Source organism: Podarcis erhardii (genome assembly GCF_964252035.2).
Source record: "Podarcis erhardii genome assembly, chromosome: 13".
Taxonomy (NCBI): Eukaryota; Metazoa; Chordata; class Lepidosauria; order Squamata; family Lacertidae; genus Podarcis; species Podarcis erhardii.
In genome coordinates, this window is record NC_138502.1 from 9,077,906 (window position 1) to 9,103,539 (window position 25,634).

At 48.7% G+C, this 25,634-nt stretch overlaps 1 protein-coding gene and 1 long non-coding RNA gene across 2 annotated transcripts in view; one reads left to right on the forward strand and one right to left on the reverse strand.

Annotated features, from left to right (window-relative positions):
* PLOD3 (procollagen-lysine,2-oxoglutarate 5-dioxygenase 3) overlaps positions 1–19,081 on the reverse strand; it is a 37,099-nt gene extending 18,018 nt beyond the window's left edge. The window contains exons 1-4 of the mRNA XM_081835417.1: positions 18,674–19,081; positions 5,512–5,603; positions 4,659–4,795; positions 3,354–3,517 (exon numbers count right to left, since the gene is read on the reverse strand). Coding sequence (XP_081691543.1) covers positions 3,354–3,517; positions 4,659–4,795; positions 5,512–5,603; positions 18,674–18,794 — 514 coding nt within the window. The 5' untranslated portion in view covers positions 18,795–19,081. The remainder of the gene's footprint in view (positions 1–3,353; positions 3,518–4,658; positions 4,796–5,511; positions 5,604–18,673) is intronic.
* Positions 4,146–7,507, forward strand: LOC309326659. Its single transcript, XR_014150337.1, has 2 exons — positions 4,146–4,417; positions 7,046–7,507. It is a non-coding gene; the product is annotated as an uncharacterized lncRNA (long non-coding RNA).
* Positions 19,082–25,634: the final 6,553 nt, after the last annotated feature.

The following is a 25,634-nucleotide window of genomic DNA, read 5'->3' on the forward strand; positions in this document are numbered from 1 at the left end:
AGTAGGGAACCTTTTTATCCCGAGGGCCACATTCCCTTCTGGCAACCTTCTGGGGGCCATGTGCCAGCGGTCAGAAGCAAAAGTGGCTGGGCCAATCTATGTTACCTTTGTAGAATAGGCTAGCTGTATACATTGGTACCTCGAGTTACAAACGCCTCAGGTTACAAACGCCTCAGGTTACAAATGCTTCAGGTTACAAATGCTTCAGGTTACAAACTCCGCTAACCTGGAAGAGTTCTCTCGAGTTGAAAACTTTGCCCCAGGATGAGAATGGAAATCGTGTGCCAGTGGCACAGCGGCAGCAAGAGGCTCCATTAACAAAAGCATGCCTCTGGTTAAGAACAGTTTCAGGTTAAGAACAGACCTCCGGAATGAATTAAGTTCGTAACTAGAGGTACCACTGTACGCACAGAGAGATACACACACACCTCTCACCTCTGTTCTCAGAGCTCAAAACACATTCCAGCCAGGCTAAATTCCTCAAGGTGTGCCTGAGGGGTCAGTAAGAATTCCAAGAGACAGGTAGAAAGGCCAGGAGGGTTGCATTTGGTCTCCAGGCCTGAACTTCCCAGCCCACCTTAAGGACTAGAAACTTCTTTTTTCTTTTCTTTTTTTAAAGTAAAGCAGGAATTCTCAGAATGCCGATCTCCACATTTGGAGATCAAGTCTGCCACTGGAAGGTGAGCACCTGGCCTGTTGAAAACAGAGTCTTGCTGCTGGATTATTACTCGCAGGGCACTTTCAAAGCACACCTGAGCTACAATCCTGGCACACGTCCAGAAGGGCAGTAGCAGCAGCATCCTAGCTGGAGTCGACAGGACAGTTACAGAAGCTCCTGTCAGAAGGTGTTAAGAAGCCAGTCATCAATCAGGCCCTGTTACACTCACATTTGCTGTGCAAGCTTGTAATTTAGCATCTAAAAGGTAAAGATAAAGGACCCCGATAGTTAAGTCCCGTCGCAGACGACTCTGGGGTTGCGGCGCTCATCTCGCTTTACAGGCCGAGGGAGCCGGCCTTTGTCCGCAACGACGGCAGAGGCAGTGCTTAGGCCCGGCCCACATCGCCTCGGCTCACAGGCTCCGGGCGCCGACGCCGCCCCCTCCTCCCGCCGCCAGGACGCGCGATTGGGTGGCGGGCGCTGGGCAGGCGGTGCTCCGCTGGCCCGGCTGAGGAGCGAGCGCAGGCGGAGAGGGGCGGTCGGGGCGCCGCTGCGCCTTCCCGGGGCACCCAGTCCACGCGCGGCGGGAGGCAGCTCCACTGGAGCCACTTACCTCGGAGGAAACGGGCACGGGGAGCAGGGCAGTTGGAGGAGGGCTAGGCCTCGACCCTGCGGCGGGGCAGGGTTAGGCGCGCCTCAGGCCGGCATCCGTCGGGGTTTCACCCGCCCAGCTTGGGCCTGGGACCCGGCTGCAAGAAGTGCACCGCCAGCATTTAAAAATCGCCCCGGGACAGCGGAGGACTTCTCCGCTGTCCCGGGGCGATTTAAAAGCCCCCGGGAAGGCAGGCAGGGGGGACAAAGACTTTTGCCCCCCGCCCGCCTTCAGAAGAGGTCCAGGACCTCTTCTGAAGGCTGGCGGGGGGTGAAAGTCTTTGCTCCCCCCTGCCTGCCTTCCCGGGAGAGCGGAGAAACGCAGCGTGTTTCTCCGCTGTCCCGGACAGCTTTTGAAGGCAGGCAGAGGGGAGCAAAGACTTTCGCCCCCCGCCCGCCTTCAGAAGAGGTCCAGGGCCTCTTCTGAAGGCGGGCGGGGGGCAAAGGTCTTTGCTCCCCCGTGCCTGCCTTCCCGGGAGAGCGGAAAGTCTTTGCTCCCCCCCTTCAAAAGCCGTCCGGGACAGAGGAGAAACACGCTGCGTTTCTCCGCTCTCCCGGGAAGGCAGGCAGGGGGGAGCAAAGACTTTCCGCTCTCCCGGGAAGGCAGGCACGGGGGAGCAAAGACCTTTGCCCCCCGCCCGCCTTCAGAAGAGGCCCTGGACCTCTTCTGAAGGTGGGCGGGGGGCGAAAGTCTTTGCTCCCCTCTGCCTGCCTTCAAAAGCTGTCCGGGACAGCGGAGAAACACGCTGCGTTTCTCCGCTCTCCCGGGAAGGCAGGCAGGGGGGAGCAAAGACTTTCACCCCCCGCCAGCCTTCAGAAGAGGTCCTGGACCTCTTCTGAAGGCGGGCGGGGGGCAAAAGTCTTTGCTCCCCCCGCCTGCCTTCAAAAGCCGTCCAGGATAGCGGGAAGCGCTTCCCTGCTATCCCGGACTGCTTTTAAAATGCTGGCGGTGGGGAGCAAAGCCTTTCGGCCCCCGCCGGCCTTCCTGGACCTCTTCTGAAGGCCGGAGGGGGGGGGAAGGCTTTGCTCCCCACCGCCAGCATTTAAAAGAGGTCCCCGGAGATTTCCCTATAGGCTTTCTTCTTGCGAAGCAAGCCCATAGGGAAATTCATCTTGCGAAGTGCCTCAAAAAACGGAAAACCCTTTCGTCTTGCGGGTTTTCAGTCTTGCGAGGCATTCGTCTTGCGGGGCACCACTGTATATATAGTCAATATAGGCACAGAGTTAATTTTTTAAACATTTTCTAATGGTGGTGTGCCTCGAGATTTTTTTCATGAAACAAGTGTGCCTTTGCCTAAAAAAGGTTGGGAAACACTGGTTTAGACAACAGCGCCACCAGTGTCCCCTAATCTGGCATCTAGTATAAACTATTAAATAGCTTTTACACTCAATTCCCTCTACTCCAAGCTTCTAGTCCATATGGCTGTACATATAAACTTGCAAGCGTGTGAGCAGCAAATAGCTAGAACCTCAAGCAGAAAGAAAGTGGTAACAGTACTTTTCGGGACAGAAGAGTAGGTCTTTATAGCCCCAGTGAGCATCTCATTTCTTCTTCCAATATAATGCTTTCCTAATACAGTGGTACCTCGGGTTACATACGCTTCAGGTTACAGACTCCACTAACCCAGAAATATTACCTCGGGTTAAGAACTTTGCTTCAGGATGAGAACAGAAATCATGCTCCGGCGGTGTGGCAGCAGTGGGAGGCCCCATTAGCTAAAGTGGTCTTCAGGTTAAGAACAGTTTCAGGTTAAGTACGGACCTCCGGAACGAATTAAATTCTTAACCAGAGGTACCACTGTATAATGCTTTTCTTCTTAAGTTTCACCTACCCATCCAAACCCGCACAGCTTGCTAAAGGAACACTGTATTATTTGGAAACCTGGCACTCGGCAACGGAATATTAATTGTGCAAAACCCATGTGCATCTTTGCATAATTGATTCCAGGGGCAGATTCCAGTGGGCCTTCCTAGCACAGAATTCAAGTTACTTTGCTAAATGGGGAGTTGGAGGGGGACAAGGGAAGGGAAGCTGGCCTTTTACCTCCAGAGTTCAGAAAGCGTTTTCCCACGCCCACCGGCGGGTACTTCTCGGCCAGCGACCACTCTGGCCAGCAGAAGCTTTCCGCCGAGAAGACCACATTGCTCTTGAACTGCAGGAACTTCCAGAGGAGTTCGATGGGGCTGCCTGCCAGGATCACATCGTAGCTGGGAAGCAGACAAGAGGGCAGATTGAGAGCTTTTAGCGAGGGGCCTCAGGTGAGCAAGGCAATGCTTGATCGTGAGGCTGGGACTGCAAGTTCAGCCTGTGGCCGTCTCCAGGAAAAGAGCATGCCCATTTATAATTACTAACAGTACTCATTCAACATTTTATAGAATCCTAGAACTGCAGAACTGGAAGGGACCCGGGGGGGGGCATCTAGTCCAACCCCCAGAAAATGCAGGAATCAAAGTCTAAAGAAGCCCTGGCAGATGAACATCCAACCTCTGCTTATAAACCTCCAATAAATGAGAGTCCATCAAATTCCGAGAGAGTCCGTTCCACTGTTGAGCAGCTCTTACCATCATAAAGTTCTTCCTGGTGTTTAGTCAGAATCTCCTTTATTGCAATGGGATCCATTCGTTCGGGTCGTACCCTCTGGAGCAGCAGAATACAAGCTTGGTGCATCTTCCATGGGGCAGCCCTTTAGTTATTTGAAAATGGCTATCCTATCACCTCTTAGTCTCCTCTTTTCCAGGCTAAACATACCCAGCTCCTTCAACCGTTGGCCATCAGCTTTCTTGGTTTCCAGACCCTTTATCTTCTTGGTTGCCCAATTTCAATAGCCCTGTGAGGTTGGCTAGGCTAGAAGTAACTGACCTGCCCAAAGCTACCAAACCAGCTTCTATTACCAAGCGGGGGGATTTGAACACAGCTCTTCTCATGTCACCCTTAAAGTGTGGTAAGTCACAAATATCTGGGTGGGAATTAAATGGTCGGCTGCCTCTCTTCCTCAGAGAATGGATATCCCCATCCCAAGCTTCAGTTTCCTCCTGTTTCCATGCCCACCCCCACTTTCCTCCCTTCAAAAGGAAAAGACCCTGACCTCCCCATCACTCCTTTATCAGGTAAAGTGCAACACCAACTTATTTCCTCGTGACCCGCACAGCTAATATATTATATCCTCATCTCACCTGTTCTGAGTTTGGGGGCCCACGCAGGCAGAAGAGAAAGAAAAGTAAAGTAAAGAAGTGCAATGAAATGAACAGATCAAACATGTAAGTGTTAAGTCTCACAACAACCCTGCGACGTAGGCCTCCCTCACAGTCAAGTTGTTGCGACTGGCATAGAGAGAATCTGTGAGCTCACCTGTCTACAAACATGACAATTAGGTCCTCCTCATTGGCATGTTTTTTCATTTCCGCCTTCAGCCAGCGGACCTTCTGTCCTCCGCCGACTGTCCGAGCAACGTCCCCACCCTTCCAGTCTTCTCCTAGGCCGAGAGTCTGGGAGACGACAACAACACAAAAGCAACAGGGGTGGAAATTCGTTATTTTCCTCTAAAGCAAAACTGTCCTTTGACTGATAATGCCTCTTCCACCTTGCCTGGGTGGAACAGGGCCGGCCCACTCACGAGACAAAGTGAGGCGACCGCCTCAGGCGGCAAGATCCACAAGGCCAACAGAGCCATCTTCCAAGGAATGGGCTGCTTGCTGCTGTGGTAGCAACGACAGCGACGGGACATTTCTTGGAGGCTGGATCTGCTGCCTCCATGACAGTCCCACCAAAGCCACTTCTACAGCGGCCTCTTGAAGAGGAGACGCTGCTGGTCACCCACCCCAGTGGCACCATTTTGTGGTTCTCCTCAGGTGCCAAAACGTCTTGGGCCTGCCCTGGGATGGAATATAGCCTACTGTGCAAAGGCAAGAATCTCCTCTGCTGCTCTGCCACCTTTGCCTCTGTCCCCTCCCCCATCAATTCACATGTGGCCCCTGGAAGGTTTCCTGGAAGGAAATGTGGCCCTCAAGCTCAGAAAGGTTTTCCCTGGCCGCTGCAATACAGTCATGCCCCATGAGGTACCAGAGAATAAGACTGCTGAGGTAATCCGGGGACAGTTAAATTAAGAGCTGAAATTTGGCTCTACATTCTACCTCCCCCCCCCCAAATGTTTTTATTATTTTAATGGAAAGGAAATATCTGCTCTTTTCAGAGTTTCTCACACCTTGACAGTGTAGTTGAAGTACTTGGCCGTCCGCAGGAAGCGCTGGTAACCCTCTGTCTCATCTGTGGCAGCTGTCAGTACCAGGAGTTTGCCTGAAAATAGGAACACACATTCCCCAAATAGAGTCAGGAATGGAAACCAGAGGATTTACATATATAAACTGCACCTTGGCTATCAAAGCCAGGATCTATCTCGGGTTCTAAAAAAAAGCTAGGTAGGAATTAAGAATGCTTCCCCCCCCAAAGCCAGTTCCTCAAAAGCAGAAGTTGGCACCATAAGTACATATTTCCCCTGAAGATTTTTGGAAGCATTCACAGATTGAACAAATCCAGCAATCGTAGAGAATTTAGTAAGAGCTCTTTGTGGAGAGGCGAAGTGTTTGGACACATGAACTTGGAAATTTAATATTGTTAGCCCATTCTTCCCCGCAGGATTTCAGGACTGAAACCAGGTTTTTGGATGACTGACATCCAATACCCTTTTAAATGTGTGTGTGTGGGGGGGCGATTTATTGGTTTGTTTTTGTTTTTTATTATGTCTTTTGTGAATTTCATATCTTATTCTTATGTTGCGAACCGACCTGAGTGCTATGGCTATAGGGTGGTATGCAAATAATAATATTAAAAGCTCTTTTTACGCTGGATCCACTTAGGGTTACCCAGCACAGAAAGAGCTTTTAATCCTTGCCTGGGTTTGGATGTGCGGGATTTTCCTGCATACACAGAACCCTTGGAAGTGAACCCCCACCTAAGATGGGCTCCTACAGTGTAAATCAACAGTGCAAATTGTGAAAGTGGGTCCCATGTTGCAGCTTGGTGAGCATGTGTCAGAGGTGGGTCTTGGTTCTGGACCAGTTGAAGACCATAGAATCATAGAATCATAGAATTCGAAGAGACCACAAGGGCCATCGAGTCCAACCCCCTGCCAAGCAGGAAACACCATCAGAGCACTCCTGACATATGGCTGTCAAGCCTCTGCTTAAAGACCTCCAAAGAAGGAGACTCCACCACACTCCTTGGCAGCAAATTCCACTGTCGAACAGCTCTTACTGTCAGGAAGTTCTTCCTAATGTTTAGGTGGAATCTTCTTTCTTATAGTTTAGAACCATTGCTCCGTGTCCGCTTCTCTGGAGCAGCAGAAAACAACCTTTCTCCCTCCTCTATGTGACATCCTTTTATATATTTGAACATGGCTATCATATCACCCCTTAACCTCCTCTTCTCCAGGCTAAACATGCCCAGCTCCCTTAGCCGTTCCTCATAAGGCATCGTTTCCAGGCCTTTGACCATTTTGGTTGCCCTCCTCTGGACACGTTCCAGTTTGTCACGACACTATGCCCAGCTTTCACCTCAGGAACCCTCCAACTGAAGGTTTCTAAATTCTTCTCTACTACTGAGAGCTCAGCTTACCAAAGCGTCCCCTCCTCTCTCAGCAGCACAGAGCCTAAGGGCCATCTCCCTCTATCTACCTTCTCACAAGCTATCACATTCCTGGTGATTAAGTGCTGGAAAAGATGTTCTTCTAATCCTTGCAGGGAGGAGAGAGGCCCAGGGGGAGAGCAGGGGGAGAGCGGAGGAGATCTACACCACCAGGATCCCTGCTAACAGGAGTGAAGATTTTGCACACCCAGGCAGGCAGGCGTGTTTGGATTGGACCCAGATTCAGATCGCACTGGAGCCACGAACTACACGTATTCCGGGCGCCGGCTGCAAGCGTGTTGAGTAAGCAGAGAAGCTTCCCAAAAACAACACTGCTAGTAGTAGCCAAGGCCAGGCGCGATGTGACCCGCTCTTGCGCTGACTCGCTCTTACGCACCAAAGGAAAGAAAGAATGAATTTTGGTTTGCAGGCCAGGATCTAACCAGGCGAAAGAGATCTGGTCAAATAAGGGTTGTGCATTTGAAAAAGCATTAACTTTTCAACGCAGGTGTTTTTTTTAACCATCAACTGGTTTGCTAAAGAACACTAATTACAAATAAACTATTGGTTATAGTGCAGCCAGTAGATATGATAATGATTCCATTTGCATTTAAAAGACAGGAAGCGAGGTTTTCCTCTAAATGCAAGTCAGTCACTGGGCCATTCCTCTCTCGGGCTTTTGTGCAGGAACACTTGTAGCCTTCCCAAACCTGGTGCTCCCCAGATGTTTTGGACGACAACTGACATCAGCCACAACTGGCCAGCTAGGGCGGATGGGAGCCAAAAACAATTGGAGAGCTCGAGGTTTGGGAAGCCTACCTTACAGGTTCAGGATTGGATCCAGAATAAGCCTGCAACCCTATATCCTTCTACCTAAAAGATCACTTTGCCCCTTCTATACCCAATATATCACTGTGAGAAAACCTTCTGAAGATCTTATCAGGGGGCCTGTTCTTCACAATATAGGAACAGGGCCTTTATTGTGGTGGCACCTTCCCTTTGGGTTGTATGGGGTATTACCTCTGGTGGGGACATGTCATGCTTCTTCTGGGGCAGTTTGTCCACCTTTGGTCCCCAGTCTGCACTCAGCTCTTGCTCCTAGAATCTGTCAGCATGCGACAGCAGTCATACCCCAGGAATGGCTTCAACTGGCTGGCTAAACCAGGAGAGGGTAACCAGTGGGTCTCAAACTCTCTGTGAGTTAGGGACTTCCTCTGCTTGCAAAGACAGGCTCTGGTGGATTGAGAGGATGGGACCAACAAACAAGAATGGGGTTTCTGTACATGCTGTAGAGGGAAGCGAGGGGCAGATGGAAAACTCTGATCCTAAACTTCTGCTGCCTTGCAGGGTATCTTTGAGAGAAGAAAAGGCTCAGGAACCCTACCCCAATCTGGAGTGGAGTCCCTAAGACTGGTTGGCATCTTGTACGCCTCCTTGCAGCAGCTCTTGCAGCCAAAGTGGTGCAAAACGTATTGCTCTGCTTTTCTTTGGATCACAACAGCAAGGCCAGGAAGGGAGGTCTTGTCATCTGGGCAGCTCAGGACCTCCAGACACACTGCCCAGGTCTGGGCCCTGCAGAGGTCATTTTGGTACTGCTAACGCAGCAGTTTGGCTTCACCCCCAGAGGCGCACTCCGTTGTCTCTTGAGACAGACAGGTGCCAGCACCCAAAACAATACATTCCCTTTGAAATTCCCTACCTTTGCAAATCATACAGGTGCTGCCTCTGTTGTCGTTTGAGAAACCTGCTTCTGAAGACCTTCATCTTCCAAGGCAACTTTTAAGTGGAGAACCTCAAACCAGTCATCATCTGTGTTCGAATCATCTTCAAGTGTTTTTATCTGTGGGACTGCTTTTTAAACGTTTGTGTGGTTTTCTGCCCATCTAACAGCAGCATTCCAGCATTTCAGACAGGGAGTCTTTTCCCAGTCTGAGATGCTCCAGAGACTAAACCTGGAATCTTCTGCAAAGCAGATATTCTGCCATGCAGCCTTCCCCAATGAGAAACACGTCAGACTACTAGCAGAAAAAGAACCTTCACTCTTGTACTTGCTGACAAACAACACTGTAAATCATTTATATTTTTATGTGAGCCACCATCTCAACAGTGGCATTCATGGCTTCATGGAATATTTGACAATTTTAAAACAGCAGCAAAAATTTCCTGGTATTTGTCCAAGCACTAGACTGGTCCCGCCAACCCTATTTTGGTCTTCCCCACCCTCCACATCTCAACAAACAGATGAATACGGATGCAATGGATTTCTAGGAGGAGAAAGGCTTCTCTCTGCACATGCATGTAAAAAACACACACGTGCAGCCTCTCCTGCCGACACAGCTGCAGCATTGGCTCAGAGCATCGGAGTAACTCTGCTGGGACCAATGACTCTTCCTCGTTCCCATGGCATCTTCAGCTCAAACCAGCTGTGAGAAATGTCTTGATCCAGTGGTCCATTGCCAGGTTTCTGGGGAGTGGGGCCTGGTGAGTCATCCCACCAACACAGTTCCTTTTGACTCATAGGAATCCCTGCCTTATCCTGCGTGAAACCACTGTGGCATCTCATTCATTATTGGCGATTCAGACAGTCAGTGGCTCCTCCAGGGTTTCACACGACTCTCTCTCCCAGGTCTACCTGGAGAGATTGGGAATTGAACTTGGGCTGATTCTCTACCGCTCAGCTATGGTATTTCCCCCACCTCTTATCTTTATTTTATACACACACACACACACACACCTTAGAGACCAACTAAATTTCTTCAGATAGAAAGCTTATATCAAGAACAAACTTGGTTGGTTTCTAAGCTGATGTCTGTCTGTCTGTCTATCTATCTATCTATCTATCTATCTATCTATCATCTATCTATCTATGTAAATATTCAATAAACCATTTCCATTCTTTTATAGAAAAAAAGTTTGTTATCTTGATTTTTTATTTTTCCGGTAAGTATTGCCGTTTCTGCGTATTCCATAAACTTTTGTATCTATTCTTGTTTCCTCAGGGCTTCTTCTTCTTTCCATTTTTTGGGCAAATAACATTCTTGCCGCTGCAGTCAAGTACATGAATAAATTTCTATACAGTTTGGGTAGTTCTGTCCCTATAATTCCCGCCTCTTCTTATTAATCCATTTATGGAAGATGGATGCAATGCTGTCCCATCATTTGGGACCAATAATCTCTATTGGAAGAAAATTAGGCTCCAGATTTCTCTCATGTGGACTGAATGAATCAGGAATGGAGGCGGAGCTGAGAATATCCACTGTTTTTTTATATCAATGTAATCCCCGCGACGGGGTGAGCTCCCGTTGCTGGGTCCCTGCTCCTGCCAACCTAGCAGTTCGAAAGCACGTCAAAGTGCAAGTAGATAAATAGGTACCGCTCCGGCAGGAAGGTAAACGGCGTTTCCATGCACTGCTCTGGTTCGCCAGAAGCGGCTTAGTCATGCTGGCCACATGACCCGGAAGCTGTATGCCGGCTCCTTCGGCCAGTAAAGCAAGATGAGCGCCACAACCCCAGAGTCATCCATGACTGCACCTTATGGTCAGGGGTCCCTTTACCTTTACCTTTTAAGGCATGGCAGGCTGGTAGAAGGGTGCTGAGTGGCATGGAGTTGAGGCGGGTACAGCCTCAAGGAAAAAATGACCCCCCCCCCAATGATGCATCTGCCACAGATCTCCCTGCTGTTCCAGAACTGATGGGAACCTGAGCAAAATCCATCTAATGCAATGAGTTCCACAGGCTTCGCCAAACACACACAGAGGCCTTATGTGCTTACATGGCACAATGGCATCCACACATTGGCACAATAAGCCTCTGTGACCACACAGCAAGGGTAGCGTCACTGAAACCTACAGGACCAGAGTGGAAGTCAGCAGATTTTGGTAAATCTCAAGTTCCAGCCCAGTCAATGGAAGCAGCAGAATGGAATGGTAGAATCCTGACCAGGCAGTGCCATTTCGGAATACGAGGGGGTGGGCATGGAAAGAGCAGTTTTAAAAACACACCCGTTGAAAAACTGCTTGCAAAATGAAGAACTTGCAGGAAGAAAGGTAGCTGAGCCCTGCTGCGTTAGTCTTCTGTTTCAGGGAGTTTAAAAAAGCAAAATGAAAAACCCCAGGGTTCTTTCTACAATTCCTTACAAGACACAAACGGATCTGGTCTCTTGTTTCCATTTGCTGCTCAATTCCACACTTGGCAGAGAGGCATTTTGCGCCACCCTGACCCTGCACATGAACGCAGTCAATAATACAGAGCATTTATTTGTGTATTTTATTATGTGCACGCCACACCTACGCTCCAAGCAGCTCAATTCTCTCCCCCGCCTCATTTCATCCTTCCAAAAACCCTGCGTGGTAGGTTAGACTGGGACCAAGTGGAGATTTGAACCATAGTCCAACATCTAAGGCCGTGCACCATGTGGGCAGAGTGGTTTAATAGTAGCAATTATTCAGAGCCGGGTCTCTGCAATCAATCTAATGGTGGACGGAATTAAAATGAGAATAAAAGGCACATTGTGTTTGGAGTTTCCGGAGACAAGAGTGATGGGCAGATATCTTGCTGGGCCCTGTCTCTCCTGGCTGTTCCCAGCTATTAAAAAAAAAACCTGTAAGAGCTGTGTCTCTGAGGCCTGGCACAGCTAAGTGGTAACTCCATCCTGGGTCCCCTCCGCTCTCCTCCTTTTAAAGCCCTGAGCGTCCCCTTTTGGCTCCGATGGTCCCAGACAGCGCAAGGGCCTCTGGCTCCTCAATGGGCCTTTCAGGGGATCAGGAATGCAGCCTTGGGGGAAGGCCAAGGCTGCTGCTCTGTCAGGAGGCCTCTGGCTCACAAGGGAAGGTCCCTCTTAGTCAGAGGGTAAAATTTGCACAGAGAAAGCCGTACCTCAGGGAGAAAGAGGACCAGGGGGCTTTCGGTCACCCAGGGACAGAGAGAAACAGAGGGAAAAGAGGATGCCAAGACTCCCTTAGGAAGCGGCTTCGTACAGTGGTACCTTGGTTCTCAAACTTAATCCGTTCCAGAAGTCCGTTCCAAAACCAAAGCGTTCCAAAACCAAGGCACGCTTTCCCATAGAAAGGACTGCAAAACGGATCGATCCATTCCAGACTTTTAAAAACAACCCCTAAAACAGCAGTTTAGCAGGAATTTTACTATCTAATGAGACCATTGATCCATAAAATGAAAGCAATAATCAATGTACTGTACTATAAACTAAATGAAGACAGTATTGTAGATGATCAAAATTTAAATTAATTTTTTCTTTCTTTCTTGCACTGATGATAGTCATTGTTTTTTCCCCATTTCCGCAGTCACACAATCAACCAATCAGTAGCTGAACCAGATTCCACACAGTCACAAAAACAAATCAACCAAAAAAGCCTGAAAAACAAAAACGCAAAATAAATAGCAAAAACAAAAGCACCAAACCTAATCCATTCTGGAAGTCTGTTTGACTCCTGAAATTTTTGGAAACCAAGGTGCAGCTTCTAATTGGTGCAGGTGTCCTGGAAACAATAGCCAACAACCCCATCAGACGTTCAGCTTCCGAAAAATGTTTGAAAACCAGAACCCCTACATCCAGGTTTTCAGCATTTGGGAACCAAGGCATTTGAGTACCAAGGTACCACTGTACTTGGGAAAAGGCCATGGCTCGGCTATAGAGCATCTCCAGGTAGGGATGGGAAAGATACCTGGTTTGAAATCTTGTAAATGGACCAGTGGGTTGATGACTCAGTCTAAGGCAGCTCCCTAAGTTCCTTGTGCAGACTCAGATCACTGCCTCATCTGGCGAAGTAATGTCCGCACGGACAGGCAGCGAATCTCCAGTCTCTCCCAGTCCTACCTGGATTTGCTGGAGACTGAACCTGAGACCTTCTGCATGCAAAGCATATGCTCTGCTAGTCCTTCCCCTAACAGCTACTTCAAGCAAATGTAAATGTGCCTCAGCTGATGCAGCCCTCAGTCTGAGAAAAAGGTTTCCCACCTGAGCTCTGGCAACAAAAAGAGGCTGCCTTTAAACCAGGGTGGATTTGATTTAAATCACTAGTAAGTAAAACGTGATTTAAATCATATTTTTTACAGAAAGACTCATTCTTGCTGGTGTACTCTTACTATTTACAACCATTTTTACAGTTATATCAAAAATTATTGATTTAGTTATACTATTAGAAATACATATACAGATAATTATGAAATTATTGTGAGGTTTAATAAGTTAACTGTTTGTATTTGGAGAACTTTTCCGCCGTACTTTATTGGAAGGAGAAATATAATCATTTCCTTAATAACAATTTATTTAACTAAAACAATAACATGATAGCAAATCTATCCATGTTTGTTAACTGGTGTGGTTAAACAATTTAAACAAAAAACAAAAAACTTAGACTGAGTTTAGCACACATGAAAAACTTAAAACAAATTCTTATTTCCTGATGAATAGCCTTTGGACTATAATGTAACTTAAATAGATAACTATCTTTAGAAATATTTTTCCTCCAAAAGCATATTTTAAAAATCTGTTTTAAATGCCAACAATCCGTTGGGGGAAAAAATCATTTATTTTTATGCTTTAAACCCAAGCCCAAAAGAAGCCATCCTTCCCACATCAAAACAAACATCTCCTGAACAAGGGTTTCTCCTCTCAGCTGTCGGTGCCGCCACCTAGCCTGTCAACCTACAATTGTATCCCTCTGGCAATATTTTCCATGCTACTATTTTTCGCTCCTCAAACTCTGGAAAGTCTGGCGAGAGCCTTCCCAGCCCGTCCCATTCCCTGCGTCGCCAGAGAATTCGAGAACCAACCGGCAACGTCTCAAATTGTCCCGTGCGCTCAGAGAGAGAGAGAGATAGAAGCTGAAGGAAAAGGCACCAGTCAGTTAGAGGCAACTGAGAAAGGGAAGAAAGAAAAGTTATTCACCTAACAAAACCTGCCACAGGAGTGAGGAATAATGGACGAAAAGAAAGAGCATTAAGAGGAATGAGAAAACCCTATGTGAAGAAGTGGTCAAACTTTGTGCTCGAATATTCCCAGTTCAACAGATAAATTAAGTTAGTGGGTTGGTGCTAAGGGAAAAGTAGCAGGCATGTTAGCTCCGTGTGAGGAGGGGAAAACATCTGTGGACTTTCCAGTTGCTGCTGAATTACAATACCCATCGTCCTCAATCACTGGCCATGCCTCCCTCACCCTTTCCTTCATTGTGAACAGGTCTTGGTACCATGTTTGCATCAGAGGAAAGAAGGAGCTGGCTGGGAAATTACTCCTGTGGCTGCATGGTTTGTCTTACCACGCCGTCCAAACTGGATTACAACAAGTTAAAAATACAGTATTAAAAACAGTTAAGCCACAATCAAAAATAGGGTCGAGCCCTAAAAGACATCTCTCAGGTGTCAAGGCCACAAGAAACAGGTGTGCCTTCACCTTTCTGTGTGGCGGGAATGCCACAGCTCGGCAGCTGCCACAAAAAATGCCCTCACATATCCCACACTACCAGGTGGGCTCCCTCAGACAATCTTGACAGCCAAGAGGGTCTGTAGGGACAGACTGCAGTGTTAGAAACCCAGGTAGATAATCTAGGCGCCAAATGGCTCCTTAAACCAGGGCTACAGTTGCCAAAACTGAATGCCTGGTTGGCATTCTGGGGCCAGACGGCTCGAAAATCGTCTTTTTCTATACGACTTTTTGGTTTCTGAAATTCATTCTGATTGTGGCCTCTCAGATACTGGGAGCCTAAGTTGTTTAGGGCTTTAAACGCTATGGCAGAATGAAACCTTAGGCTTCAGGCCTGGTGCTTTAAATTATCTTCCAATTATGCTCAAGCCAATTTATGCTTGCTTCAATCTGGAATTGTACAAACCATACTTCTCTCCTAAGGATTCAGCCCTTTAGCAATTGTTTAGCCACAGACAGAGAGTGCAGAAAAAGGACATCCTACTAAGCTTTAGGACCAGGGATCTCTAATCCTTGAGCCCAAATAGAGCAAATGCAAATAAATATGATAATGTCTTAGTCTGGCAGCGTTCCATTCATGGACATAGCAATACTTCTCAAAAACCGGACAGCTGTCTCCACGGTCCGTATATTTCCTTTGGCAGTCGGTAATATTTCGCAAAGCCGGAAGTCACCAGCCCCATGAAATCCTATCCAGCAACTTCTGTAAAAATAATTACTGGCAGAGCTGAGTGGGGGGCGAGAGAGAGAGAGAGAGGCCATCTCCCTGGAACTCACATTGGAGAGCTGTCCTTAAACAACACCAAGCCACCGAGAAAGATCTATGAAGGACTAACAGCAACAAACTGCTAACAGCAAGAGCCCCCACTTTCAAGTACAAAACTTGCTATACACAAAACCCTTTTCAAGAGGCAACAGCCCCAGCAGACAATATTAATCACCAACTAAAAAGCTACTAAACGATAAAATGCTGAAACTCCTAGAATGATGCCAAGAAGCTGGCAGGTTTCTTTTGTGCCCCCAGTTTTGTTGCTTGTGCCTTGCGTTTTCAAGTGCATGCTTAAAACACACAACCCTAAAAATAGGTTGTGTGAGGTGGGCATCCCAATGCATTACTTCCAAGAGCTCACTTTGCTTTAGAGTAGGGATGGGGAACCAACCCTCTACATCTCCTTGGACTCCAGCTCCCATCAGCCCCAGTCAGCACAGCCAATGGCTGGAGATGATGGGAGTTGGAGTCCTGCAATATCTGGTGGGCCACTGACTTCCCCATTCCCACTTTAGCAGTTGCCAGCTCTCGACTTCAGAAGTTCGAAGGAACTATAAAGACAGGTATCTATGGGACAGCCTCTCCCTGTATGCCCCACGGAGGACCTTAAGGTCCATAAATTGCAACACTCTAGAGGTCCCCGGCCCTAAGGAAGTCAGATTAGCCTCAACCAGGGCCAGGGCCTTCTCAACACTGGCTCCGGCCTGGTGGAACGCTCTGCCTCATGAGACCAGGGCCCTGCAGGATTTGATTTCTTTCCTCAGGGCCTGTAAGACAGAGTTGTTCCGTCTCGTCTTTGGCTTGATCCCCTCCTCCTCTTTCCTTTTCCTTCTGTGATGGAACCCCTATTTGGGGGCTTCCCTGGCCCACGTAGGACCAGTCTGGATAGTTGGCCTTGGTGAAGATTTGACGTTTTCTCCCCCCCCCCCCCAAAAAACAGTTTTTGATCTGGGCTTCCACTGAAGTGAGACTGCATTTTAAGTAGTATTTTAATTTTGTTTTTAAAGTTGTATTTTAATCAATTGTTTTTATATCTGATGTTAGCTACCCTGAGCCCGGTCTTGGCCAGGGTAAAAATAAAATAAAACGAAACGAAACGAAATGAAACGAAATGAAATAAAAAATAAAATAAAATAAAATATAAATGGCAAGGATTTCAGCCACAGGGGAACCAAGGCAGGCCAGACCACAATGAGTCACACAAGCCATAAGCAAGAGAATTGCCACCTTTGTAAATTCAGCAATGCATTTAGGTCATTTTAAACTCTGGACTTTATGGCCTTATGGGTGGAAAGGGAGCTCTTTAGAGGCCAATGCCTGTTTTCAGTTTAAAATGCGGTAAGTCAGCCCTGCTGGATTTGGGGGTCCTCATTCTGGTGAAGAGCCCTCGAAATTCAGCCCTGAAGTCCCACCCTGATGGACTTCCTAGAGGACACACAGAAACATCTAGTTAGCTACGCTAAGAATGCTGGACTTAGATGAACCTCGGTGTGATCCAGAACAGTAAGCTATGACTACTACTGCCCCAATATTACCATAATCAAGAACAGCAGCAAAACAACCATGAAATATTTCTGGGCAGCAGTTAAGTTGCAATTTTGCAAATTCTGTTAAGTCGCCAAGTCTGCAACTTTCACATCACAAGCAAAAGGCAGTAAAAGACGCTTCCTCAAACCAAGAAGAGGAGCAGCAAGAGGAACTGTTTTTCTGTCCCAAGGCTAGAGGGTACGATGCTGCGGAAGAGCCACACTAGCATGTCAGAGGATTCGTGGATACTGAAGCAGTGTGGGGTATCGACCCAAAACCTCAGACAACCCAACCATGGCGAGATTATGTAGATCAGCATCCCCTGAAAAACTAGGCTCACAAAGGGAGAATGAACGAAGACAGGCCAAGTCACCACTTGGACAAAGCGCTAAACTCTCTCAACAATACATTCTTTGATTAGCTACAAAGCGCTTGTCAGATCTTGGCAAAAATAAGAAAAAGACTTGGCAAAAAAAAAGGCAACCTGCACCAGGGGTTGCGGGCTGCAGGTTGGTGGGATCTACTTTGTTTTGTACCAGAACTCTCAGATCTATGAACTGGGATCTGTTGCAAAAGACAAACACTTAGAGAGCAATCCTATGCATAAGAAGCCAATGAACAGCAGGGCTGCTGCTGCTGCTGCTCTGGCAGAAGAAAGACAAGTATTTTTAAGACTGTTCTGTGCCAGGGCGCAGCCACTGATCACCTTATTCCTAGCTGTCCATTCCTCTCTTGAAGTCATCCAAGTTGGTGGCCATTATTGCTTCTCATCTGACCTGTGTCACAACCTTTCCTCTCTGCTCCCCCGTTACACCAAAACACATCAGTGCATAATATTAGTGCCATGTGTGTCTCTGCACACACATTTTGTAAAGATGGCCCTGGTAACATTTCCCTTCTTCCATTATCACATGGACTATGTCAAATGCTCTCTCTATATATAAATACACACACACCTTTCTGATTTCCCTCTGTTCCCCCTCTGCCTGGCTCACTTGGTCAATCACAAGGAACGGGATGTACAAATGGTTATTTGCAGCCAAGAATGTCACTGAACTACAACTCCCACAATCCTCAACCACCGGTTCACACTGCCTGGGGGCTGATGGGAGTCGGGAGCCCAATACCATCTGTAGGGCTACACCAGGCATCGGCAAACTCAGCTCTCCAGATGTTTTGAGGCTACAATTCCCATCAGGCAAACGCGGACCTACAGGACCAGTGGTCAGGGATGATGGGAGTTGTAGTCTCAAAAAATCTGGATAGCCAAGTTTGCCTATGCCTGGGCTACACATTTCCCGTCACTGCCTTGCTTTCAGACCCGAAAGTGATGCGCTCGCTCCAGATGTTGGGAATGACCTCATCATCCCAGGTCCACTGGTCGGGACTGAGGGGAGTTGGGAGTCCACCACCTCCTTGGCTGCTTACCCGCTCTGAGACCCCACAGCTAATTCTCCCCTGGCCTCCTCCCTGGCCCAAGTAGGACTAATTCAGCCAGCTAGCCCTGGTGACTATCTAATGCTTATTGGATGGATTTCCCCCAAATCGATTTTTGAACTTTGAATTTTATTGTCATTCAAGCTTTTATGCTGTATTTTATGCTGCTTCTATGTTGTATTACAATTAAGTGTTTTGTATTTGTTGTTAGCCGCCCTGAGCCCTGTTTTCTGAACCGGCAAGGACGTGGTATAAATAAAAAAATATTATTTATTATCATTATTATAGTCCCTCCCGCTTCTCCCAGAAAGCGAAGAGAAAGGCCAGCAATTGTGCAAGGCGCTGGCGCGCAGCTTGCAATTCCCGGGTCGATCCTCTTTTTTTCCTATTTGCCAATATGCCTCTCTCCCTCCTCGTGTGCATATATGTATGACACACACCCCCCCCATTTTTGCAACCCCCCCCCACTGCAACCTCTGCCTCATTCCGGCGTGGAAACACTCGATTCCTGGAAAGGTCATTCTGCTACCGATCCTTGACAACCCCCCGCCCCACCCCGATCTCGTCTCGTACCTGGATCGACAGCCTCTTGATCTTCCTCGCTGGTCGCGGCTGCGCCCATCAGCAGAGTGGCTAGGATCGCGGCGGCGGCGGCGGCGGCGGCGCTTAGAAAGACGCATCTCTGCCGCTTCATGGTGGAGGCGACCCGGGAACCGAGGCGAGAGACTGCGGGGCCCGCTCGGGCTGCTGCTTTTTTCAGCTCTCGCGATCGGCGGGGGCCGGACCGACGTCAGGCTCCTCCCCGCAGTAGCCCCGCAGCTGGGAAAAAGAAGGGGGAGGAGGAAGGGGAGATCGGAAACCCTCTTCCCATTTCTCCCCCCTCCACTTTCCTTGGGCGGAATGAGGCGGCGGGACCCCGATATTCCCGCTGCGCCCACCCACAAAACCAGAAAAAAATCAGTATATAGCCCCGCGAGAACCTTCGTGTCTCTTTCCTGGTCATTTTCATCAATGGGAGCCCATGGGAAAAAAAAAGAGAGAGGCCGCCATCCAATCGCGCGGCAGCTCGGGCAAGGGGCGGCCAATCGGGACGCGGGGGCTCCCCCCTCTGCGGGCCAATCAGGAGTCTGGAAAGTTCGGGACGGCGAGAGAAAGGAGTAGAAAAGCTGGTCGTGAAAAGTGTTTGGAAAGGGGAGGAAGGAGGGAGAGACCTGCGCTTCTTCCAGTGCCACGTTGCCAAGAAAATAAACCTGCGCGCGGGGGGTGGGTGGGAGATCTGAAAGGGGGGGGGGTCCAGGGAGGAAGGGGGGCTGCCCAGAGCAGGGGGTGCCGTTGATTTTAAAGGGATTAAAGCCCTCGCCCCATGCACACTTCGCGTTTGTCAAAATGATGGGAGCCCAGATGGTTCCACGGCAACCTTAGCCACTTTCATACACCTGCTGAAAACCAGGGTTGTGCAGGCAGTTAATGCTACATCTTTCTGCAATTATAATTGATGTCTTACACATACACACACAGAGAGAGAGAGAAAGATTTTTTAATTTTTTTTAAAAAAAGAATGAAATAGTGGTCTATAAATATTTTTTATAACTGAATACATATCGCGTGTCTGTTTAGCACTAGAATTCGAAACATTAATTTCACATGCCTTGTACTGCTTTGGGTCTCCGTAAAAGGCGGATCTACACGGATCCTCATGGATCCTCCACTTTTTAAAAAATAATTCCAACAAATGCAATGTCAAATCACACCTAGAAGGCACGCCTACAAACTGGACTATAAAAAACGTGGATCCAACACTTTGCCGCGCTGCAGCACCACAAAAACATGGATCCGAGGCACGGATCCTCATGAATTCATATGATTTTTATATTGAAACAAAATAAAAACACCATGCTACTGTAGACCACATCTTAGTCTGTAGGAGGAACCAAAAAAATCACGCATCCACTGTATCGTGGTGCCGCAATGGCGCAAAAACATGGTAAAAAACACGGATCCTCATGAATCCTCATGATTTTTGCACTAGATCAGCCCAAACTCACTGTCACATCACACATCATGTCCAGGGGCACAGCATCCACCACAAAAATCACGGATCCATGGCTTCCTGGCCACTCCATGGCCCAAAAACATGGTTTTCAAGCACGGATCCTCATGGATCCTCACACTTTTTGCGTTGGGCCAACCCAAACTCACCCTCAAATCACACATCAAGTCCAGGGGCACAGCATCCACCACAAAAATCACGGATCCACGGCTTCCTGGCCACTCCATGGCCCAAAAACGTGGTTTCGAAGCACGGATCCTCATGGATCCTCACGCTTTTTGCATTGGGCCAACCCAAACTCACCGTCAAATCACACATGATGTCCAGAGGCACATCCTGCACCACAAACAACTCGGATCCATGGCTTCCTGGCCACTCCGTGGCCCAAAAACATGGTTTTCAAGCACGGATCCTCATGGATCCTCACGCTTTTTGCGTTGGGCCAACCCAAAGTCACTGTCAAATCACACATCATGTCCAGGGGCACAGCCTGCACCACAAAAAACTGAGATCCACAGCTTCCTGGCCACTCCATGGCTCAAAAACATGGTTTTCAAGCACGGATCCTCATGGATCCTCACACTTTTTGCATTGGGCCAACCCAAACTCACTGTCAAATCACATATCATGGCCAGGGGCACAGCATCCACCACAAAAAACACGGATCCACGGCTTCCTGGCCACTCCATGGCCCAAAAACGTGGTTTTCAAGCACGGATCCTCATGGATCCTCACACTTTTTGCATTGGGCCAACCCAAACTCACCGTCAAATCACATATCATGGCCAGGGGCACAGCATCCACCACAAAAATCACGGATCCACAGCTTCCTGGCCACTCCATGGCCCAAAAACATGGTTTTCAAGCACGGATCCTCATGGATCCTCACGCTTTTTGCATTGGGCCAACCCAAACTCACCCTCAAATCACACATCATGGCCAGGGGCACAGCATCCACCACAAAAATCACGGATCCACGGCTTCCTGGCCACTCCGTGGCCCAAAAACATGGTTTTCAAGCACGGATCCTCATGGATCCTCACACTTTTTGCGTTGGGCCAACCCAAACTCACCGTCAAATCACACATCATGTCCAAGGGCACAACATCCACCACAAAAATCATGGATCCACAGCTTCCTGGCCACTCCGTGGCCCAAAAACATGGTTTTCAAGCACGGATCCTCATGGATCCTCACGCTTTTTGCATTGGGCCAACCCAAACTCACCCTCAAATCACACATCATAGCCAGGGGCACAGCATCCACCACAAAAATCACGGATCCACGGCTTCCTGGCCACTCCATGGCCCAAAAACATGGTTTTCAAGCACGGATCCTCATGGATCCTCATGCTTTTTGCATTGGGCCAACCCAAACTCACCGTCAAATCACACTTCATGTCCAAGGGCACAACATCCACCACAAAAATCATGGATCCACAGCTTCCTGGCCATTCCGTGGCCCAAAAACATGGTTTTCAAGCACGGATCCTCATGGATCCTCACGCTTTTTGCATTGGGCCAACCCAAACTCACCGTCAAATCACACATCATGTCCAAGGGCACAACATCCACCACAAAAATCATGGATCCACAGCTTCCTGGCCACTCCATGGCCCAAAAACATGGTTTTCAAGCACGGATCCTCATGGATCCTCACGCTTTTTGCATTGGGCCAACCCAAACTCACCGTCAAATCACACATCATGTCCAAGGGCACAACATCCACCACAAAAATCACGGATCCACGGCTTCCTGGCCACTCCATGGCCCAAAAACATGGTTTTCAAGCACGGATCCTCATGGATCCTCACACTTTTTGCATTGGGCCAACCCAAACTCACTGTCAAATCACATATCATGGCCAGGGGCACAGCATCCACCACAAAAATCACGGATCCACGGCTTCCTGGCCATACCGTGGCCCAAAAACGTGCTTTTGAAGCATGGATCCTCATGGATTCTCATGATTTTTGCACAAGATCAGCCCAAAGTCATCATCAGATCAAACATCATGGTCAGGGGCACAGCCTGCACAACAAAAAATTCGGATCCACGGCTTCCTGGCAACACCCTGGCCCAAAAACGTGGTTTTGAAGCATGGATCCTCATGGATCCTCACACTTTTCGCATTGGGCCAGCCCAAACTTACTGTCAAATCACACATCATGTCAAGGGGCGCAGCCTGCACCACAAAAATCACGGATCCACGGCTTCCTGGCAACACCATGGCCCAAAAACGTGGTTTCAAAACACGGATCCTCATGGATCCTTACGCTTTTCGCATTGGACCAGCCCGAACTCACCGTCAAATCACACATCATGTCCAGGGATACAACTTGCACCACAAAAACCTAGGATCCACAGCTTCCTAGTCATAACACGGCCCAAAAAAGTGGTTTTGAAGCACGGATCCTCACACTTTTCAAAGTGGGCCAACCCAAATGGACCGTCAAAACAAACATCATGTCCAGGGTCACAGCCTGCACCACGAAAATCACGGATCCATGGCTACCTGGCCACTCCGTGGTCCAAAAACGTGGTTTTGAAGCACGGATCCTCATGGATCCTCATGCTTTTTGCATTGGGCCAACCCAAACTCACTGTCAAATCACACATCATGGCCAGGGGCACAGCATCCACCACAAAAATCACGGATCCGTGGCTTCCTGGCCATATTGTGGCCCAAAAACGTGGTTTTGAAGCTCGGATCCTCACGGATCCTCACGCTTTTTGCATTAGGCCACCACAAACTCACTGTCAAATAACATATCATTGCCAGGGGCACAGCCTACACTACAAAAAATTCGGATCCACGGTTATCTGGCAACGCCAGGGCCCAAAAACGTGGTTCTGAAGCACGGATCCTCATGGATCCTCATTATTTTTGCACAAGATCAGCCCAAAGTCACCATCAGATCAAACATCATGGTCAGGGGCACAGCCTGCACCACAAAAAACTCGGATCCACGGCTTCCTGGGCATACCGTGGCCCAAAAACGTGGTTTTGAAGCATGGATCCACATGGATCCTCACGCTTTTTGCATTGGGCCAAACCAAACTCACCATCAAATCACACATCATGTCCAGGGGCACAGGCTGCACCACAAAAGACTAGTATCTACAGTTATCTGGCAACACCACGGCCCCAAAACGTGGTTTTGAAGCTCGGATCCTCACGGATCCTCACGCTTTTTGCATTAGGCCACCACAAACTCACTGTCAAATAACATATCATTGCCAGGGGCACAGCCTACACTACAAAAAATTCGGATCCACGGTTATCTGGCAACGCCAGGGCCCAAAAACGTGGTTCCGAAGCACGGATCCTCATGGATCCTCATTATTTTTGCACAAGATCAGCCCAAAGTCACCATCAGATCAAACATCATGGTCAGGGGCACAGCCTGCACCACAAAAAACTCGGATCCACGGCTTCCTGGGCATACCATGGCCCAAAAACGTGGTTTTGAAGCATGGATCCACATGGATCCTTACACTTTTCGCATTGGGCGAACCCAAACTCACTGTCAAATCACATATCATTGCCAGGGGCACAGCCTGCACCAAAAAAAACTCGGATCCACGGCTTCCTGGCCATACCGTGGCCCAAAAACGTGATTTTGAAGCACGGATCCTCATGGATCCTTACGCTTTTCGCATTTGGCGAACCCAAACTCACTGTCAAATCACATATCATTGCCAGGGGCACAGCATCCACCAAAAAAAACTCGGATCCATGGCTTCCTGGCCATACCGTGGCCCAAAAACGTGGTTTTGAATCACGGATCCTCATGGATCCTCATGATTTTTGCACAAGATCAGCCCAAAGTCATCATCAGATCAAACATCATGGTCAGGGGCACAGCCTGCACAACAAAAAATTCGGATCCACGGCTTCCTGGCCATACCGTGGCCCAAAAACGTGGTTTTGAAGCACGGATCCTCATGGATCCTCACGCTTTTTGCACCAGATCAGCCCAAACTTACCGTCAAATCACACATCATGGCCAGGGGCACAGCGTGCACCACAAAAAACTAGGATCCACGGCTTCCTGGCAACACCATGGCCCAAAAACATGGTTTTGAAGCACGGATCTTCATGGATCCTCAGGCTTTTTGCATTGGGCCACCACAAACTCACTGTCAAATCACATATCATTGCCAGGGGCACAGCCTGCACCACAAAAATCATGAGTTGCACTACAAAAATCACAAAAATGCACTGTTAATTTCACCACTGCAATATTATTATTAGAGCCGATAGAAGAATATATGACTACCGTATTTTTCGCTCTATCGGACACACTTTTTACCCTCAAAAAATTAAGGGGAAATGTGTGTGCGTCCTATGGAGCAAATGCAGGCTCCTTGGCCTCAGCGATAGCAACACAAAGCCTCTGAAGCGCAAAGGGAGCGCTCCCTCCGCACTCCAGAGGCTACGCGTTGCTTTCGCTGAAGCCTGGAGAGCGAGAGGGGTCGGTGCGCACCGACCCCTCTCACTCTCCAGGCTTCAGGGATAGCCGCCTGAAGCCTTTGGAGTGCAGCGCAAGTTCCTGCTGTGCTCCGGAGGCTTGCGGATAGCTGCCTGAAGCCTGGAGAACGAGAGGGGTTGGTGTACACCGATCCCTCTTGCTCTCCAGGCTTTGCTTCGCTGGAGAGGCGCTGCACAGTTTTTCCTTTCTGCGCAGTGCCCCTTCACAGTGAAGAACAGCACCTGGAAATTTTTGACGCTGCTAAACCTCAAGAATATCCAAGGCAGAGATTGTGATGATCTTACCTGTGAATGTAAATTATCAAACCAACTAGATGGAGACCACCAAAGTAACCATGAAAAACAATCACCTGTCTTGCGTCAATTCAGCTACAAATGGTTTTGGGACAAAAGTTGGTTGCTTTGCGGGGGTGGTAATTATAAATGGAGGTTTAACTGCAAGTTTTCTTGCCAACAGATTTTGTCAGTGCAAACTTTGAAATAGGGGGTTTCCAACGTGGTGCCCATGGGCATCATGGTGCCTGCTGACAACTTTCCTGGAGTCCACCACGTGTTTTTAGAAAAAGAACAGGATTAGTGGTGAATTGTGCCCAGCATGACTTCAGATTGTTCATAGTACATTTGATTGACTGCAGGGGCATACGAAGGGGCAGCGGGGTGATGGTGCCCCGGGGTGCCATGCTGGGGGGAGAGTGACAGTACGGTCGCTGTACTAGCTGCCGCTTGTGCAGTGTCCGTGTGGGCTGCCGCTCTTGCAGCAACTGTACAGGCAGCCCCTCTCGCAGCGACCATATGGGCCATACAGGCAGCTGCTCTCGCGGCGACTGTACAGGCTGCTGCTCGCGTAGCGTCCGTACAGGCAGCCCCTCTCACAGCGGCCGTACAGGCTGTATGGGCAGCCGCTTTCCTGGCAACCATACGGGCTGCCGCACACGTGACGTCCATACGGGCTGCCATGCATGCACAGTCCGTACAGGACATTGTGTGCTC